Source organism: Urocitellus parryii, chromosome X (genome assembly GCF_045843805.1).
Source record: "Urocitellus parryii isolate mUroPar1 chromosome X, mUroPar1.hap1, whole genome shotgun sequence".
NCBI classification, from domain to species: domain Eukaryota; kingdom Metazoa; phylum Chordata; class Mammalia; order Rodentia; family Sciuridae; genus Urocitellus; species Urocitellus parryii.
Genome location: NC_135547.1, coordinates 120,298,650 through 120,318,577, shown reverse-complemented (window position 1 = coordinate 120,318,577; position 19,928 = coordinate 120,298,650). Strand labels below are relative to the sequence as shown.

Here is a 19,928-nt window from a genome sequence, read left to right as displayed (position 1 = left end):
TCAAGGTCAGCCTCAGCAACTTAGAGAGGCCCTAAGCAACTTAGTGAGACCTTGTCTCAATATAAAAAATAAAAAGGGATGGTGCTAGGGTTCTGGCTCAGTGGTAGAGCGCTTGCTTGCCTAGCATGTGTGAAGTACTGGGTTCAATTCTCAGCACCACATAAATAAATAAAATAAAGGTCCATCAACAACTAATAAAAAAATATTTTTAAAAGGGCTGGGGCTCAGGCTGGGGTTATGGCTCAGCGGTAGAGTGCTCATCTAGCACGTACAAGGCCCTGGGTTTGATCCTCAGCACGACATAAAAATAAATAAAATAAAGGTATTGTGTCCAACTACAACTAAAAAATAATAAATAAATAAATAAATAAATAAATAAATAAATAAATAAACAAAATAGGGCTAGGGCTCAATGATTAAGTGCCCCTAGATTCAATCCAATTCCCTGGTACCAAAAAAAAAAAATCTCTGGAGAGATGATATCTAAAAAGCTAAGCACCAAGAATAAGCATGTGTATGTGTGTGTATATGTGTGTGTGTGTGCGCGCGCGCTAGGAGGTGACCAAGAAGGTGTTCAGGAGATGAAGGAAGGAAGGGAGAAGGCTATGAATTCTCACAGAAAAAGTGCTGATTACTCACTCTGCACTCTAAGACCCTCAAAAGAGGCTCTGCCTAGCCAGAGGAAAGATCTGATTGGTCAGAGGGAAGTAAATGATGAAGCTAAGAAGCCATGACAGTGTTTTACACATGAAATTACTTGCACTGGACTGAATATGTGTCCCCAAAATTCATATGTTGAGCCAGGTGCAATGGCACACACCTGTAATCCCAGCAGCGGGGAAGCCTGAGACAGAAGGATCACAAATTTCAGGCCAATCCCAGCAGTTTATCGAAGCCCTAAGCAACTTAGGGAGACTATCTCAAAATGAAAAAATAAAAAGCGCTAGGGATACAGCTCAGTGGTTAAGGCCCCTGGGTTCAATCCCCAGTACCAAAAAAAAAAAGACCAAGTTCATATGTTGAAATCCTAACTCCCAATATGATAGTAGTAGATATCTTTGGGAAGTAACTAGGTCGTGAGAGTAGAGCCCTCATGAAAAGGATTAGTGCCCATATAAAAGAGGCCCTAGAGAGCTCCCTCACCCCTTCCACCAAATGAGGATATTACCAGAATAGGATTATTACCATCTATAACCTGGAAGAGGCCCCTCACCAGAAGGGTCCTGATCTCAACTCTCCGCCTCCAGAACACTGAGAAATATATTTCTATTGTTCATAAGCCACCTAGTCTGTGGTATTTTGTTATAGCAACCCAAACAGACTCCAGACACCACTGAAGAGTCTTAAGAGGATGACAGGAACAAAAAGAATAGAATTTAGAAAGATCACTGGTACAGCATGGAAAATAGAGGGAAGACTGGCGATTAGAAGCCAGTGGGGAAGATATTCAGGCTATATATAATAACCACACTTCTGCTATTCCATAATAATGATTTTTAAAACAAATAACCATTGTTTACCAGGGACTATTCCTTCAAGTCAGAAAGGGTAATACAGGCCAGACAGGATGGCACAGGCCTATATTCCCAGCAATTCAGGAGGCTGAGGCAGGACCAACAAATTCAAGAACCACCCAGCAACTCAGTGAGGCCCTCAGCAACTTACCAAGACTCTGTCTCAAAGTAAAATAAAATAAGAAGGGCTAGGGATGTAGCTCAGTGGGAAAGTGTCCCTGGGTTCAATCCCCAGTATGAAAAAAAGGAAAATATTTTAAAAATCTGGATTCTATCCTACCTAATGCTAAAGGGAAAGGAATGTTCTATTATTTTCTTGTTAGGTAAATAAAATGTGCTTTAATGAGCATGAAATATATGTTTAACTGGCTATGCAAAGTCTAATTTCAGAAATGTGCCTTAAACCTGTATGCAGAAAATAGCTAGCACAGAAGACATAACCATTATCCTTGGAGAGGACTACTTAAAAGATTGACCCTTGGTTGGCATCTGGAAGCATGGATTTCAGAAGGGTTCCCATCATTCCAAGAACTGATAAGAGTGGCTCTTTGTACCTAAAGTGTTTGTTACAAACAACAAGATTTACTCTGAGTACATGGTTCCCTCCTGCAGGGCTGGAATTCAGGTACATAGTAAGCAGAGAGTACCTACATGACCAACCCTCAATAAAAACCCTGGGCACAGGCTGGGGGTGCTAGCTCAAGGGTAAAGCACTTGCCTAGCATACAAGAGACCCTGGGTTCAACCCCTAGCATCCCAGAAAAAAAGAAAAAACCTGGGCATAAGTTTCTAATGAGCATCTCTGGTAGAGAACATTTCACACATGTTGTCACAAGTCATTGCTGGGGGAATTAAGCTCAATCTGTGAAACTCCATTGGGGGAGGCTTGCACCTGGTTTCCCCAGACCTCTCCCTTTGCCAATTTTGCTTTATATTCTTTGGCAGTAAATCTTAGCCATGAGTATGACATTATGCTGAGTCCTGTGAGTCCTGGTCCATCTGAGTGTGGTTGCAGGGACCCTTTGGCACAACCTGCCCCTTTCGAACGCAAGGTATTGGACTAAAGGCTGACATATCTGGGAGACCTGGTCTGGACTCACCATCAGATTCAACTTGTGATTGATGGCCAAGGCTGAGTGTTCCAGGGCCTTGAACACGGAGGCGTAGCAGTCTCTGAGTTTGGTATATTTACCAACCAGGGCTATGGAACATGTTTTCTGTAATCTTTCATACCTGAGAAGAAAGACAAGCTCAAAGTTTATATGCATGTCATGGAACATCATAAAAAAAAAAAAAAAGGCTAGGCATGGTGGCGCACGCCTGTAATCCCAGCAGCTCAGGAGGCTGAGGCAGGAGAATCTCATGTTCAAGCTCAGCCTCAGCAAAAGCAAGATGCTAAGCAACTCAGTGAGACTCTGTCTCTAATAAAATACAAAAAAGGGCTGAGAATGTGGCTCAGTAGTCAAGTGCCCCTGAGTTCAATCCCTAGTACGAAAAAAAAAAAAAAAACAGATAGCACTGCTCCAGTTTCAAGGCACTTAGTACTTAAGATATATCCTAGGAGCAGGGCTGGGGATTTAGCTCAGTTAGTAGAGTGCTTGCCTTGCATACACAAGGCGCAAGGCCCTGGGTTCAATCCCCAGCACCAAAAAAAAAAAAAAAAAAAAAAAAAGAAATCTTAGGAGCAGATAAAGCTCATGCTTGATGAACCTGAGTCAAATCTCCCCTCCAAAGCACCAAAATCTCCTCACCAGGTTTCAAAATCCTAATAAATGCCAATGTTGGCTTGTATAAGCAGGTGCAGATATAAATCTGAGAAAATTTAAAAGCATTCAAAACAAGACATTTTAAAAGCTATCTCATAAACAAGAGCTGTTCATAAATTAGTTTATAAGGTGACATTGAATAAGAAAAAGCATTCTGCTTGTCAATAGAAAACATTCCTATATTAATTTCGTAAGGTGACATTGTATAAGAAAATGCATTCAAAATGTCTCCATTTTAAATTCTTGCATTCCCAGCTGGCTCACAAATGTCTGCGTATTCATGCCATGCCTGAAGAATGGTGCTAAGAGAACTACTTAAAATATTACAAGCCATTTAGATCATGTTTATGAGAAAGTTCCATTCTATAGAAGATGCTCAATCACAATTCACCATTAGAGACATAATCCTTCATGTGGCTTTCATCAAGAAATCTGTTCAAAGAACAAGAAAAACATGTAACCTGATATTAAGTAGGTGGAAATGTCATCTTGGGGCTGAAGATGTTTTGGATCTTTGATGTGGCCCTTGCACTAACACCTCCCAAAAATTCCACGGTGAGAAATAGCTTTCTTCTATACAAGAATAGCATGGCCAAAAACAGGTTGGGTGGAGAAAAATGCTCAGTAAGAGGTCAAAACTGCCAGAAAAATACTTCCTTTTGTTTGTTCTGGTTTTAGTTTGGTTTTTGTGGGGTTTTTTTGTTTCGTTTTCTGGTACCAGGGATTGAACCCAGGGGGTGCTTAACCACTGAGCCATATCTCCAGCCCTTTTTTAAAATTTTTTATTTATAGACAGGGCCTCACTAAGTTGCTTAGGGGCCTTGCTAAATTGCTAAGGCTAGCCTTGAACCTGTGATCCTCCTGCCTCAGGTTCCGCAGCTGCCAGGATCACAGGCATGTGGCACCATGCCCAGTTTAGGAAAGTACTTTCTAGGAAGGTGACTGAAGTACCTACAGAAAGCTGCTAAACCTTGACCTCCCTGCTAAAGTTTATGTTGCTCTGGAGATTCCACAGCTACACACATCTCATGCCATCTCTCCCTAAGGGATTCAGATAACAGAAAGCTAGTTGATAGGGAGCCAAGTATCAGCAATGATGATGACTTCAGAGGCAGGTGACCCACACCTGGGTCCTGGCAATCACAGCTGCCTCTGCACAGCAGGTTGGCTGGGCCTTACTCCTCCTCCCTCCTCCAAAGAGAGGAGGGGCATCAGCTCTGCCCTGGGAAGGAAGCTGCTCCAGCTGACTCCTCCTCTGGCTCTTTCACGTCTGGGCTTCCCAAAGGAGGGGGAGTCACTTAGAATGGGTGAGTCCATGGGTCACACCTCTCAGAAAAGGGCCACTGTGCAGGAAATCCCTTGTGCCATTTTTCCCTCTTGACTCGCCCTTCCCAGAACAGCCTGGTGTGCTCCACAAAGCTAACATCAGGGGGTATAGGCAAGCTTTGGGTACAACTATAAGCTGCTGCAGGAACAGAAGAGGGAATCCACTTTGCAAGCCTATCCCCAGGCAGGTCCTAAAGCCAAGAGAGGTGCTCCACGAGCTTTCCTTCCAGTTTAACCAAGGACCCCTGGGTCCAGGCATCACTAGGCTTCCATCACTGAGGCTGCTCCTTTGAATAAGAGTAGCCAGGGAACAACATCTAAAAAATGGACATTCTAGTCAGGTGAACTGGCTCATGCCTATAGTCTCAGCTACTTGGGAGGCTGAGGCAGGAAGATCACTTGAGCCCAGGAGTTCAGGGCCAGCCTGGCAACATAGTGAGACCCATCTCTCAAAAAAAAAAAAGAATATGGCTAGGCCCAGAGCCGCATGCCTGTAATTCCAGCAGCTTGGGAGGCTGAGGCAAGAGGATCTCAAGTTCAAAGCCAGCCTCAGCAACATCAAGGTGCTAAGCAACTCAGTGAGACCCTGTCTCTAAATAAAATACAAAATAGGGCTGGGGATGTGGCTCAGTGGTCGAGTGCCCCTCAGTTCAATCCCTAGTAACAAAAAAAAAAAAAAAAAAAGAAAGAATAGGAACTGGTGGTGGTGGAACTCAATGGTAGAGCACTTGCCTAGCATGTGTGAGGCCCTGGGTTTCATCTCCAGCACCACAAAAAAAGTGGATATCCTACATCACCATTATCAGTTAACCAATATCACAGCCCATGTGGAATTTATCAACATCTCCTTTGAGTAAACACTACGATAAAGCTAATGGTGCCCACCTAAATAATATGTCCCCCTTATGTGGAAAAAGGGTTTTTGTTGATATAACTAAGTTAGGGATCTCCATATGAAATCATCTTGGATTAGGGTGGGCCATAAATCCAACGACAAGCATACTTCCAAAAGAAGAGAACGGGAGAAGACACAAGGGAAAGGGTGATATAAACACAGAGGCAGAGATTAGAGTGTTAGGACCATATGCCAAGGAACATCAAGGATTGCAGGAAGCCACTAGAAAGTAGAAGAGGGGCATGGGACAGATACTCCAGAGTTTCCAGAAGGAATTAACCCTATGGATATCTTGATTTGGAACTTCTGGCCTCCAGGACTATGAGAGAATAAATTTCTACTGTTTAAAGCCACACAGGTTATGGTATTTTGTTACAGCAGCTACAGTAAACTAATACAAAGACCAAACATTTGGCTTTACAAAGCATATAAGCACCCAGGCATGGTGGCACATGCCTGTAATCCCAGCAACTCAGGAGGCTGAGGCAGGAGAATCACAAGTTTGAGGCAGGAGAATCACAAGTTTGAGGCCAGCCTCAGCAACTTAGTGAGAGCCTGTTTCGAAATAAAAGATTTTAAAGTGGGGGTTGGCCTGGGGATGTAATTCAGTGGGAAAGAAATGCTGAGTTCAATCCCCAGTACCAATAATAATAATAATTATTATTATTATTATAATTATAATAATTATAATAATAATAATAATAGAAATCAGGCTGGGATTGTGGCTCAGCTGTAGAGCACTCGCTTAGCACTTGCGAGGACCTGGGTTTGATACTCGGCACCACATAAAATAATTAAAAGTATTGTGTCCAACAACAACTGAAAAATAAATATTTAAAAATATTATAATAATAATAAAAGAAAGTTTAGAAGCATAAAGCTATTTTCAATAAAAGAGTTAAATACTAAAAATCCTAGTGCTAAAGAGGATCAGCTCCAAGCTACTCAGAAAATTCCTACAAAATGATGGATTCTTTAAAGCTTTCTAGAGGGTAGAGGCTTGATTATATCATTATTTATTAGAGTACCTAAGTCAGAAATTGTGCATTATTCTTGATTCTACTTGCCCCAGAAAGTCTAAAGCAGTTTCGAGTTGTTGTTGTTTAAGTGAAAGTGGTGTGGGGGTATAACTCAGTGGCAGAGCACCTGCTTAGCACAGAACAAAAAAATGAAAAAAATATATTTAAGTGAAAGGGCAAGAGCATTTCAGTCTACCAAACTCAGTGATTTTGTCACGGTCAAATCATTTTAATTATGTTTGCCAACATCAGCAACCAATACTTGGTGCCTGACTCAATGTGAAGTCCTGTGTTTTCTCTCATTAATTCCCACTAGGTGGGTACTGGTAGGCCCCTGATATGTATAGATAATAGGACGAGCCAAGAGAAGTGAAGTAAACTACCCAGATTTACAGTTAGTAAGACAGCCAGAGTCTGAATCCAGAATCTACTGACCTAAGCTGCACAAGCAATCAGGTAGCCTGTGACTTGCAGAGTCACACCTCAACTGCATTGAAGAAAAGAAAACAGGGTTCTGGGATTTTATTTCTAGGACTTGAAATTCAAGCAAACTTGGCTTAAATTAAAATAGTTAAATTAAAGCTAAAACCTGTCAGGAATTTTAATAATGATATGAACTAGTTAATAGCTGCAGAATTGAACATTAATGGTAATAGCTGAAACTTCCCACTCAACAGGATTTTCTTTAGGAAATGCTAGCCAAGTCTTAAAAAACAAAACAGAACAAAAAGCTTGCAACATTTAAAAAATGTAAAACTTAAGAAAATAAGGAATAAACTAGCCCGGCATGGTGGTACATGTGTGTAATCCCAGCTACTGGGGAGGTGAGGCAAAAAGATCACAAGTTCAAGGCCAGCCTCAGCAATTTAGCAAGATCCTGTCTCAAATATAAAATAAAAATGGGCTGGGGATATGGCTCAGTGGTAGAGTGTTCCTGGGATCAATCCCCAGTACTGAAAGAGAGAAAAGAGAGGAGAGAGAAAAGAGAGAAAGAGAAAAGGGAGAAAGAGACAGAGAAAAAGAAATTAATAAATAAAATCCTAGGACTGGGGTGGTGGCTCAGAAGTAGTGTGCTCGCCTTGCATGCATGAGGCACTGGGTTCAATTCTGAGCACCACATAAAGTGAAATAAAGACATTGTGTCCACCTCTAACTAAAAAAATTAAATATAAAAAAATCCTTCCTGGGGCTGTAGCTTAGTGGCAGAGTACTTGCACATGTGAGGCACTGGGTTCAATCCTCGGCACCACATAAAAATAGACAAAATAAAGGCATGCTGCCCATCTACAGCTACAAAAATTTAAAAAATAAAAGTAAATAAAAATTTAAAAATCCTTCCAGAATTAAAAATATTCCTTCTAGGTAAAAATTCCTTCAATTCACTTTGGTTTAAGTAATGCAAAATCAAAGGCTCCAGACATTTTCAGAGTACAGGAATTATTAAAGATTCTATAAGTAATTCCTTTCACATACCTGTCAGCCATATTCTTCCACTTGAAAAGTAAATTGCTTGAAGAATCACCAATGGGCAGGTCCAATCGCTCTTTAAAGTATTTAACAATGCCTTGTTCTTCCAAAAGCACAGGCACTCGGTAGGTGGAAGAAACATCATGGATACATATGACCTAATCAATAATAATAAAACACCACACTTAGATAGATTGCCTCAAATGTGCCACAGAAATGAGACAAAACTCAAGAGACTGTCAGTTTATTTATATTGATATAAGAAAATCCAGTAACCTAAATGAGAGTCAGAATTAATACAAGGTGAGTTTGATTTAATAACACAACTCTTTGAGTTCATTACTCTACTTCCAGAACAATGGGTATCATGGTAAAATAAAAAGTAAATATACAGCAATAACCCCGGGTTCCACACTGATGAATGTAACCAACCATGGATCAAAAATATTCAGAAAATAATATCTGCATCTGTATTGAACATGTACAGACTTTTTTCTCGTCATTATTCCTAAACAGTATTGCATAACAGTTTACATAATATTTGCATTGTATTTGACATTATAAGCAACCTAGAGATAAATAAAAGTATATAGGAGGATGTGACCAGGCACAAAGGTGGCTCATGTCTATAATCCCAACAGCTCCAGAGGCTGAGGCAGGAGGATCTGAAGTTCAAAGCCAGCCTCAGCAACTTAGTAAGACTCTGTCTCGAAAGAAAAATTTTAAAGAACTGGGGATGTGGCTCAGTGGTTAAGCATCCCTGGGTTCAATCCCTGGTACAAAAAAAAAATTTAATTAAAAAAAGAGGATATATGTAAGTTGTGTGCACCATTTTATATTAAAATAGAACTTGAGCCCCTCAGAATTTGGTATCCACAGGGGTCCTAAAACCAATCACTTGAAAATGAAAGACAACTGACTGATATTTGTCCCCCATTCCTGGAACAGCACTTGAAAAATCTTCAGAGTTTCCTGAGTAATAAAGTATCTTTATTATGCAGCTGAGGTGACTCCCGGTGCCCCTAGATAGCTTTAGGATGGGACTGGTGACCAGAAAAATAAACCAAGTGATTAGAGGACTGGAACTTTCAGCCACCAGCCTAACTTGTGGGGAGGGAAGAAGTGGGGGATGGGGATTGAGTTCAAACACATGGCCAGGTATTCAATCATACCTACATAATAATACCCCAATAAAAACTTTGGAAGAGCAAAGCTTGTAGGGGAACTTCCCGGTGGGAAACTATATAGAGGTACCAAGAGGGAGACACACCCTGATTCAGCAAGTCCTGTGCCTAGAACTTTCCTAGACCTTACCCTTTGCATCTCTTCATCTAGCTGTTCATTTGCACTTTTATAATAAAATAGGAACTATAAATATAGCATTTTCCTGAGTTCTGTGAGTTATTCTAGTGCACTATCAAAGAAGGGGATCATGGAAGCCCCAAACTTGTAGTTAGCTGGCAGAAGCTCGGGTGGCTTGGGAACAATGGAAATTTGCATGAAGTGGGGTGGGGGGGTCTTATAAGAAAGTGAGTCCTTAAATCTGTGGCATTGGATGCTCACTCTGGGTAATTAGTATCAGAAGTGACCCTGTGCTGTTGTCAGAGACTTGGTATTAGAATGTAGATGCTTTATAGATCAATATCCAAGATGCACTGTCCAAGCCACCATCTTCTACGTGTGAGTTAAAGCAGTCACACTGAACACATGCACCTTGTCTAAGTGTGAGTATATAGTTTATTTGTCCCTTCGCTTATTGTCACTGCTACTATAGTTGCTTCCGTCTGTAATCTTGTCCCCTGCTCCCTTCATTTGGGTACATTTGCTGGTGCACATTGACCACAGTAAAATTAATTATACCTGTTAGAAGAGAAGAATATTTTTAAATAGCAGCTGATATCTGGCTGTGGTTGTTTTTCACATTTACCCTAATGAGCTTTCAACAGCCTCTCAAATACATCCAAGGGGCTACTTGTAGTCATTTAAGGATCTGCCACATCCTAAATAAAAGCCAAGAAATGTTCTGCCAACTCTGTGTTCAGTCTACCCAAGCCCATAGCTCTAAGTCAAGTGTTCTTAAGCTGTTTGAATATCATCAACTTGATACTCAGATTACAGAGCCTCTCTTGTGCATGCACCAATGCAATTCCAAGACACAAGATATCACTAGTATGGGGCTCCACCCCAATTGCTAATGAAATCTCTGCCCAGCTGCAACTCCCAAAAGTGGAAGGCATGAAATGTGGAACTATTTACTCATTTATCCTCCAGGCCAGAGAGAGATTTTTCAAATATGGTGATGGGCCATGTCCACAGAGATGCCTGTGGCCCTCTTCATCACCTCCTCAGAGATACAGATGAAAACAACTTGAAATACAGATTCACCACTACTCATGAAAAGGCTGCAATTAAGAAGTGGGGGGCTGGGGATGTGGCTCAAGCGGTAGCGCGCTCGCCTGGCATGCGTGCGGCCCGGGTTCGATCCTCAGCACCACATACCAACAAAGATGTTGTGTCTGCCGAAAACTAAAAAATAAATAAAAAAAAAAGAAGTGGGGAGACTAGTTAGGTGTGGTGACATACATCTATAATTCCAGTGGCCTCAGGAGGCTGAGACAGGAGGATCACAAGTTTGAGACCAGCTTCACCAACTTAGCAAGACCCTATCTCAAAATATATACACAAAGTACTATCTACCAATAGGATGGGTACTCCAAATGACTAAAAGAAAACAAAAATGGTATGACAAAAGACAAAGACAAAAAGAGTTTTTTATTTTTTCAAAGTAGTTCCAACTCATTTACTAACTTTGAAGCGTCAGGCAGGGGGCTGTTCATCAGCCTGCCTCCCAAGATATTAAAAACCCCATTAAATGGTTTTTAGACTTCAGAGAACTCAGGGCTCATATGTAGAAAAGGTTTCTGCCAAACCTCATCCTTTGCCTGAGCACCATTATGCCACTTTATAAACTATAGCCAAGTCCCAGCCCTTGGGCTAGAGCCTTCTGGAAACAAAAGACAATAGATAGGAGAAGGAAAGAAAAAGAAAAACTAATTTGTCCAATACTCGGGTGAAAAGTTCTGCAGAACATAGGGCCTGAGCCCAAGTCATAGTACAGTTTCTATAGTAATGCTACGAACTGAGGCCACTGTTGTGATTAGCAGAGAGAGAACAAGTGTTACTGTACTGGTGTGGCTTAGGGTGAGTTAAGCTGTACAAAGGAAAAACAAATGAAAGCAGTAAGTGTCCAGAAGGAAAGACATGATTAAAAAGACAATTAGGAGAAGCTGGGCGTGGTGCCACATACCTGCAATCCCAACAACTCAAGAGGCTGAGGCATGAGGATTACAAATTCCAGGCCAGCCTCAATCATTAGCAAGTCTCTCAGCTTTATTGGCTGACCCTGTCTCAAAATAGTGAGAGAACCATGTGAAGTTTGTGAGTTAAAAAGCTCACAGTGGGTTTGTGCCTATAAATTAAGGAATGATGTCTAAGGAATCAGGAGACTCAAGATTGTTCACTTAAGAGTTAGGAAGCCATAGCTGGATAAGATGCCCCCCAAAGCTTATGTAAGTGCCCCCCAAAACAATACAATATTGAAGAGGTACGAAACTCTGGCTTCAGAAGAAGCTCATGCAAGACAATAAAATCTGAAGGGCAGCACCAACCTGTTCAGGGTTTACGTGACAGAACATAGAAATCTTCTCCTTCACGGCCATCTCAATGGGTGTTGAACTTCGGCAGACAATCTGTCAAAGCCAGTTATGCACAGGTCAGCAAGTGGGAACTGGGATGTTCATGTTGCACTGATTTTTAGCATGACACTATATTCATTTCTTTACAGTACAAGAGATTTGGCCAGGTATGCATTGCTCACTTTAAGCAGTCCACTGGACTATTAGATATTGGGCTCAGCACTAGTATAAGGAAACAATAAAATTCAACACAAATCTACCAGAAAGAGCTCAAAATGTCAGCACATCTCTGATGAACAGAGGCAAGGCTCACAAGTGTTGCTTCATTAAATACAAGAAAAGAGCTAGATCAGGGGTTGATGAACCTTTTCTCCAAAAACCCAGTTGGGAACTATTTTAAATTGACAGGTCGGTCACTGTCCTGATCCTCAGCTGTGCTGCTGCGGTGCAGAAGGAGCTATAGACAATATGGAAATAACTGAGTGCATGCCAATAAAACTTTATCTCCAAGCTGGGCGCAGTAGCTCATGCTTGTAATCCCAGCAGCTGGGGAGGCTGAGATAGGAGGATCGAGAGTTGAAAGCCGCCTCAGCAACTTCAAGGCAGTAAGCAACTCAGAGAGACCCTGTCTCTAAATAAAATACAAAATAGGGCTGGGGATGTGGCTCAGTGGTCCAGTGCCTCTGAGTTCAATCCCCCATATGAAAAAAAAAAAAAAAAGCCAGCCTCAGCAACTTAGTGAGACCCTATCTCAAAATAAAATATAAAGGGCTGGGGATGTGGCTCAAGCGGTAGCGCGCTCGCCTGGCATGCGAGCGGCCCGGGTTCGATCCTCAGCACCACATACAAACAAAGGTGTTGTGTCCGCCGAAAACTAAAAAGAAATAAATATTTAAAAAATAAAATAAAATATAAAAAGGGGTTGGGGATGTGGCTCTGTGGTTAAGCACCCCTGGGTTGGATCCCTGATTAAAAAAAAAAAAAACTTTATTTACAAAAATAGGCAGCTAAATTGAGAACTATTATTTGCAGATCCCTGATCTAGATTATTGGTGATAACCAGATTATGTGCTACAAGGCCACACCGCTCTTTAGACTAAAATAACAGTAGTAGGGCTGGGGATACAGCTCAGTTGGTAGAGTGCTTGCCTCACATGAACAAGGCCCTGGGTTCAATCCCCAGCACCACCAAAAATAGTAATAATAATAACAACTGCAGTGAAAGCCCATCTTTATCAGGGTCACAGAAATATCCCAGGATCCCACATTCAATCTAAAGGATCCAGGAACCACACAAATGGCAAGACCATTGCACTTGCCCAGCTGTCAATGTGGCCAATCAAATGAGGGCCTGAAGAAGAATAAATGGTCAATTTAAACATAAGGAAATAAGCCTTTCCTGGTTCCCAGATACAAAATGCTCACTGTCATAAGGAACCATTGGAGAACTACAAAGGACTTGGATGATGTAACAGATTAAGGGCTGGGAGTGTAGCTTAGAGACAGAGCACGTGCTTAGCATGTGGAAGGTCCTGGGTTCAATCCCCAGCACCAAAAAAAAAAAAAAAAAAACGATATGGAGGTCCTACTCCAAGTGATTTTAGGGATAAACTTACCCACTGTGGTTAACTCACCAGATCTGGAGACAAACCCAATCCCCTCAGCGCACGGACACTGTTCTGTGTGGGTTTAGTTTTTTGTTCTCCAGTAGCACTGGGCTAAAAAGAAATGAGTCTGTCAATACACCAGACAAGTAGCCTTTTGGACAATTAATGGCTCCCCAGTTTCAAATATAGGACACATAAAATATCATAGAAATATTGAGCAAAGTTGCTGTCCATATACTTATCTGGAAAGCCTACCTGTGGGACAAGGCTGACATGGATATTATAGAAATTCTCTCTTTTTGCCTTAAACTGGAATTGTCTGAATGCTTCCACAAATGGCATTCCCTCAATGTCTCCGATGGTGCCTCCCAGCTGGGAATGGAAAACAAAAATAAGACACAAATGATCTAACATTTTCCATTAGTCCACAAGCTAACAGAATAATTCTTAATAATCTGAGCACAATGCCGGGTGTGGTGGTGCATGCCTAACCCAGCAGCTCAGAAGGCTGAGGCAGGAGGATCACAAGTTCAAGGCCAGCCTCAGCAACTTAGTGAGGCCCTGTCTCAAAATAAAATATAACGATGAGGGCTGGGGATGTGGCTCAGTGGTTAAGTGCCCCTGGGTTCAATCCCTGGTACCCCCCCCCAAAAAAAAGAAAGAGCAATAGGACCACAGAGGGGGCAAGGTAAGCTACTTTCTACCAGTGGTTCCAATCAGAAGAAAAATTCAAATCCAGTGACAATATGAGAAAGGTGAGAATCACCTGGTTCTGTCTGAATTTAAATAATGAGCATTCCCTCTCTTTCTTTCTCCCACATTCTATACACACTCACATGCACATGCCTACACGACTCCTTACGGTGTTGCCTATAAAAATTGAATCATCTTATTAAAACATGCTGGCTTTCTGAAACAAATAGTACCAAAAGCCCTATGAATGTTCCTTACAGTGTAATCCTTTGATAAATGTCAACTTAATTTATAAAGTGGTTCCAATAAAGTTAGTTAAAGCATTTCATTTAGACCAAGATAAAATTCACATTAACTCACTCATCCTCTTTATATTAAATACTTAAAGACTATCACAAGGATTTGAAAATGTATTCTCTAGTATTTGAGCCTCTACTACATGCTCAACACTATAAGCAAGGTGTTGGAAAGAATTTTCGACATGTTCCTAAGGAGCTCAGAATTTAACAAGAAAAGCAAGATAGGGCTCAAGAGTAAAACTTGCTGGGTGCAGTGGCACACACCTGTAATCCCAGCAACTCAGGAGGCTGAGGCAGGAGGATGGCAAGTTCAAGGCCTCTCTTAGCACCTTTCTCAAAATAAAATTTAGAAGACTGTGGATGTAGCTCAGTGGTAGGGCATCTCTGGATTCAATCCCCAGTACCACAAAAGAGAAAAAATTATCATAATAAACTTGAGTACTCAGTGGAATGATGCAGATGTTGGAGGAGGAGGGATCATAGTGAGCCCAGTTCCAGATTTCACCATCGTCTCTGGCTTCAGCTACCTGGATGGATCTGAAATCTTGTAACCCTACCCTCTCCCCGCAGCACTGAGTTTTGGAGCCATCATGTCCTTGAGACCTTAGGTGGCTCAACAATTACTCCAGCTTAATGCTTCCCAAAGTAAACTCTTGTCCCCCATCACCCCTCCCCCAAAGCCTGCATTCCTTGGTGCTTCTACATCACAGCAAAGAGCATCTCCCTCTACTGACTGAATGGTCTTCTCTTCACCCAACCTAGTCTAGTGAGTCACAGCTCAAAATCTCCCGAGTATCTCTCTACTGCTACCACCCTAGATGCACCCAGCTAGTATCATCTTTTGCCAGGATAAATGCAATAATCTAAACCAGGGGATGGTAAACTATGGCCCAGTGCCTGCTTCGATAAATGAAGCCTGAGTGGCACACAGCTATGTCCATTCTTTTGGTTTTTGCAGTGCTAGAGATCAAGAGATCCTCACAAATGATAGGCAAATGCTTTGTCAGTCAAGTACACCCCCATCCCTGCCCATTCCCTTACATATTGTCTAAGGCTGTTTCATACTTAATGACAGAATTGAGAGGTTGTCACAGATTCTCTGACCCACAAAGCTGTAAATATTTAGTATCATGTCCTTCACAGAAAAAGGTTGCAGACCTCCAATCTAAATGGTCTTCCAACTTCCACCCTGTCCCATCCTACAATGGAAGCATTTGTCTCACACCAGCAGAGTAACTATTTTTTTTAAATATTCTCTAGTTGTCAATGGACCTTTATTCCATTTATTTTTATGTGGTGCTGAGAATCGATCCCAGTGCCTCACACATGCTAGGCAAGCACTCTTCTACTGAGCCAAACCCCAGACCCCAGAATAAACTTTTAAAAATTTAAAATATGGAGCTAGGAGTATAGCTCCACCATTAGAGTATATGCAAGGCCCTCGGTTCCATTCCCAGCACAGGAAAAAAAAAAAAAAGAAACAGATTCAAAATGTCTCTCCTAAGCTTATTAGTACCTCAGCTTGCTGCTTCACTAAAAAATAAAATCTCAACTCCTTTATGGGCCAGCCAAAGGCCCTTCATGATCTGGCCCAAGTCTCTGATCTTACCTGTCCCCATAGCCCTACTGTCTGCTCCAAAATGAACCACACTCTTTTGCCCTTAAGGTCCCCCAGTGTCCCTCTTCATCTACAGCTTGCTCTTTCTTTCTCTTCAGCCAGAAAAGAGATTGTCCCTCAGTAAGGCTGACCCTGAGCACCCTCCAAGAGCAACCTGCATCCCCAACAAGGCCACATGCCTAGCATCCAGCATGCTGCACTGAGAGGTTAGATTAGTGATTGAGATGCAAAGAAAGGTCTCAAAATGTAACATAAATCCTAAGTAAGTGTTCTAGTGAACTGTTACCAAAACTACAACAGAATCAAGCTAAGAAGTCTAAGACCACCCTGATGTGGAAGAGATTATTCCTTACTAACTTTAATTCAAATAACAAAACATAATTAAAATTCAAAATTCCTGAGTATGGAAAGAATAGGAATATATGGTCAGGTGCAATGGCACACACCTGTAATCCCAGCAACTCAGGAGGCTAAGACAGGAGGACCACAAGTTCAAAGCCAGCCTCAGCAATTTATCAAGGCGTTAAAGCAACTTAGCAACACCCTATCTCAAAATTAAGGAAAATAAAAATGGTTGGGGATTGGGCTGGGGTTGTGGCTCAGTGGTAGAGCACTTCCCTAGCACCTGTGAGGCACTGGGTCCAATTCTCAGCACCACATAATAAATAAATAAATAAATAAATGGCGTTGTGTCCACCTACAACTAAAACAATATTTTAAAATTTAAAAAAAGGTTGGGCTGGGGATGTGGCTCAAGCAGTAACTTGCTCCCTGGCATGTGCGGGGCGCTGGGTTCGATCCTCAGCACCACATACGAATAAAATAAAGATGTTGTGTCCACCAAAAACTAAAAAATAAATATTTAAAAATTCTCTCTCAAAAAAAGGGGGGGTGAAGATGTAGCTCAATGGTAAAGAACCCCTGGATTAGATCCCCAGTACCAAAAAAAAAAAAAAAGGGATAGGAATACATGATATGAACTTTCTGTAAGAGAATCACACAATTATGAAACTCCAAGTAGCAAAAACATATCACATGCAGGCAAGAATTTGGTGGCGATGGAGAGAGTAAGAGCTCACTCACTACAACACACCAGATTTTAATAAAAACGAGATTTTTTGAGAAGAGGTCTGCACTTGAACTGAAACCATGTACAGATATCTTAGGGGTTTTTTTTGTCTTTTCTTCTTCTTTTTTTCTGAAGTGCTGGAGGAGGCACCCGGGACCTCACACATGCTAGGCAAGAATTCTATCACTAAGCTACACACTCCCATCCCTTTTCTGATTGTTAGTGGGAGTACTCTGGGAGAGAATGCGAAGAGGCCAAAACTTTAAAACTTCAAATATTATCCACGCCTGCCCTCAAGTGGCCATTGCTGGTACAGCATTCTCTCCACCTACTGGGCAGTTCCCTTTCCTAGGCCTCTGGGTCAAGGTTACCACTGTTCAGAAATCTTCAGTTCCTCTTCTGCAGGGTTTCACTTTCCACAGTTTATTACCTCTAGTCAGCCACAGCTCAAAAATATTAAATGAAAAACTCCAGAAATAAACAGTTCATAAGTTTAGATTTTTATTATAATATGTTATAATTTTCTATTTATTATTAGTTATCACTCGACCTTTTACTGCACCTAATTTATACATTAAAACTTTATTATAGGGCTGATGCTGTGGCTCAGTGGTAGAGCAATTGTGTAGCATATGTGAGGCACTCAATTCAATTCTCAGCACTACATATAAATAAATGAATAAAATAAAGGCTCATCAACATCTAAAAATTTTTTTTAACTTTAAGTATATATGTGTAGGAAAATACATAGTACATACAGAGTTGATACTATCTGAGGTTTTACACATCCAAGCTAAGAATCTGCCACACATAAAGGGAGACTACTAGATTAAAAATTGTTTTTTTATTTTTTATTTGGTACTGGGGATTGAACCTAGGGGTGCTTCACCACTAAGCACAACCCCAGCCCTTTTTTTATTTTTTCATTTTGAGGCAGGAACTCGCTAAGTTGCTTAGGATTTTATTAAATTGCTGAAGCTGGCCTCAAACTTGTGGTCCGCCCGTCTCAGCCTACCAAGTTGCTGGGATTACAGGCATGCACCACCACACCCTGCTTTTAGATTAAAAACCAAAGCAGCAGCAAATTTATGGATGTGTAAGGTTGGTCGTCTCTTCATTGAAGAGGTCACATCCAACCTTGCATCCCTGGCAGCTGTCACCAGGCTAGTACATATTATGTGCTAAATGAATGGTTGCTAAACTGAAAAAGTAAATTCAAGGGCAGAATAAGAAAAAAATAAATAATAAAGAACCTAGAAATGACCAAAAAAAAAAAAAAAGGGAATAATTTGCCAGGTACAGGCCTAAAAATGCTTGCTGCTTGTTGAGATGGAAACTTCAGTTTAATTTGAGATGTCCCTGAGGATTCTTTTGGGGTGGGTGCAGGGATGGGGTTTGTCTATATTGCCTAGGCTGGTCGCCAACTACTGAGCTCAGACAACCCTCTGGCCTTAGCCTCCAGAGCAGCTGGGATTACAGGCACTTGCCACCACACCCAGCTTTGTCAGTAAGAATTCTTTCTTTTCATTTTTCATTTTTTTTTTTTTGGTACTAGACATTAAGCCCCAGGGCACATCCCCACTGAGCCACATCCCCAGCCCTTTTCAGTTTTTATTTTGAGACAGGGTCTCACTAAGTTATTGAGGGCCTCACTAAATTGCTGAGGCTGGCCTTGAGCTTGCAATCCTCCTGCCTAAACCTCCCAAAACACTGGGATTACAGGCCTGCACCACTGCATTCTGCTGTCACTGAGAATTCTTAATTCTATTATGCAAGTGAAAATGTCAACAATTAAGTCTAAATCTACAGTATACTTCTTTGTAAAAAGATGACAAAAAGAGTGAGGTAGGGCTGGGGATGTGGCTCAAGCAGTAGCGCGCTCGCCTGGCATGCGTGCGGCCCGGGTTCCATCCTCAGCACCACATACCAACAAAGATGTTGTGTCCGTCGAGAACTAAAAAATAAATATTAAAAATTCTCTCTCTCTCTCCCCTCTCTCACTCTCTCTTTAAAAAAAAAAAAGATTAATTTAAAAAAAAAAAAAAAGAGTGAGGTACACTGGCCCCAGAATGAAACATAAAAGTTTAGTTCAAAGAAGATTCTCAAAAACAATAGCCAGGGGTTCGGGCTATTGTTTGTTCATTCTATTGTTTGTTATTCATTGATAGCATGCTTGCTTAACATTCACAAGGCTCTGGGTTTATCCCCAGTACTGCAAAATAAATAATATAAAATTAGAAAGGAAGAATTTTATTTTTCCTCAGGGAAAATTAGGAAGAAATACCCAATGAGATAAAATTTTGTGTAACACTTTACATTATGCATTCATATTATATTGATCAGTCATATTATTATAATAGTATAATATATAGATAATATGACATAGTAGTACAGCTGATAAACAGTATAAATGAATGTACTAACAGCGGATCTTCTACATAGCATATTATCAATCTGCAAAGGCTTATAATAACGATAATAACAGCTAATATATTCATAGATATATTTTGTTTCTGAGATGGCATCTCACAATGTTGCTGAGGCTCACCTTGAACTCACAAGCCTGCCTCAGATCTTCCAGGTAGCTGAGATTATAAGCATGCACCCAGCTGGCTAGCATATTTTGTGTCTGTGTGTGTGTGTGTGTGTGTGTGTGTGTGTGTGTGTGCATGTGTTACTAGGGATTGAAACCAGGGGTGTTCTACCACTGAGCTACATCCCCAGTCCTTTTTTTATTTTTCATTTTGAGACAGGGTCTTGCAAAGTTGTCCAGGCTGGCCTCAAGCTTGTAATCCTCCTGCCTCAGCCTCCTGAATAGCTAGGATTATAGGTATGTGCCATTGCACCTGGTCTTGTTAATATGTGTTTACTGAGCACTTCCTAAATGCCAGATAAGGCCAAGTGCTTTATACTATTGCATTTAATCTTCTCAACAATCCTTTCATTATCACCTTGCTATT

General features: G+C 41.1%; 1 protein-coding gene across 3 annotated transcripts in view; it reads right to left on the bottom strand.

The window, feature by feature from the left end:
• Ctps2 (CTP synthase 2) overlaps positions 1-19,928 on the bottom strand; it is a 100,085-nt gene that overhangs the window by 63,652 nt on the left and 16,505 nt on the right. For all 3 annotated transcript variants that reach the window (XM_026396718.2, XM_077793774.1, XM_026396716.2), the window contains exons 5-9: positions 13,545-13,661; positions 13,317-13,400; positions 11,656-11,736; positions 7,994-8,145; positions 2,615-2,747 (exon numbers count right to left, since the gene is read on the bottom strand). In XM_026396718.2, the coding sequence (XP_026252503.1) occupies positions 2,615-2,747; positions 7,994-8,145; positions 11,656-11,736; positions 13,317-13,400; positions 13,545-13,661 (567 nt within the window). The remainder of the gene's footprint in view (positions 1-2,614; positions 2,748-7,993; positions 8,146-11,655; positions 11,737-13,316; positions 13,401-13,544; positions 13,662-19,928) is intronic.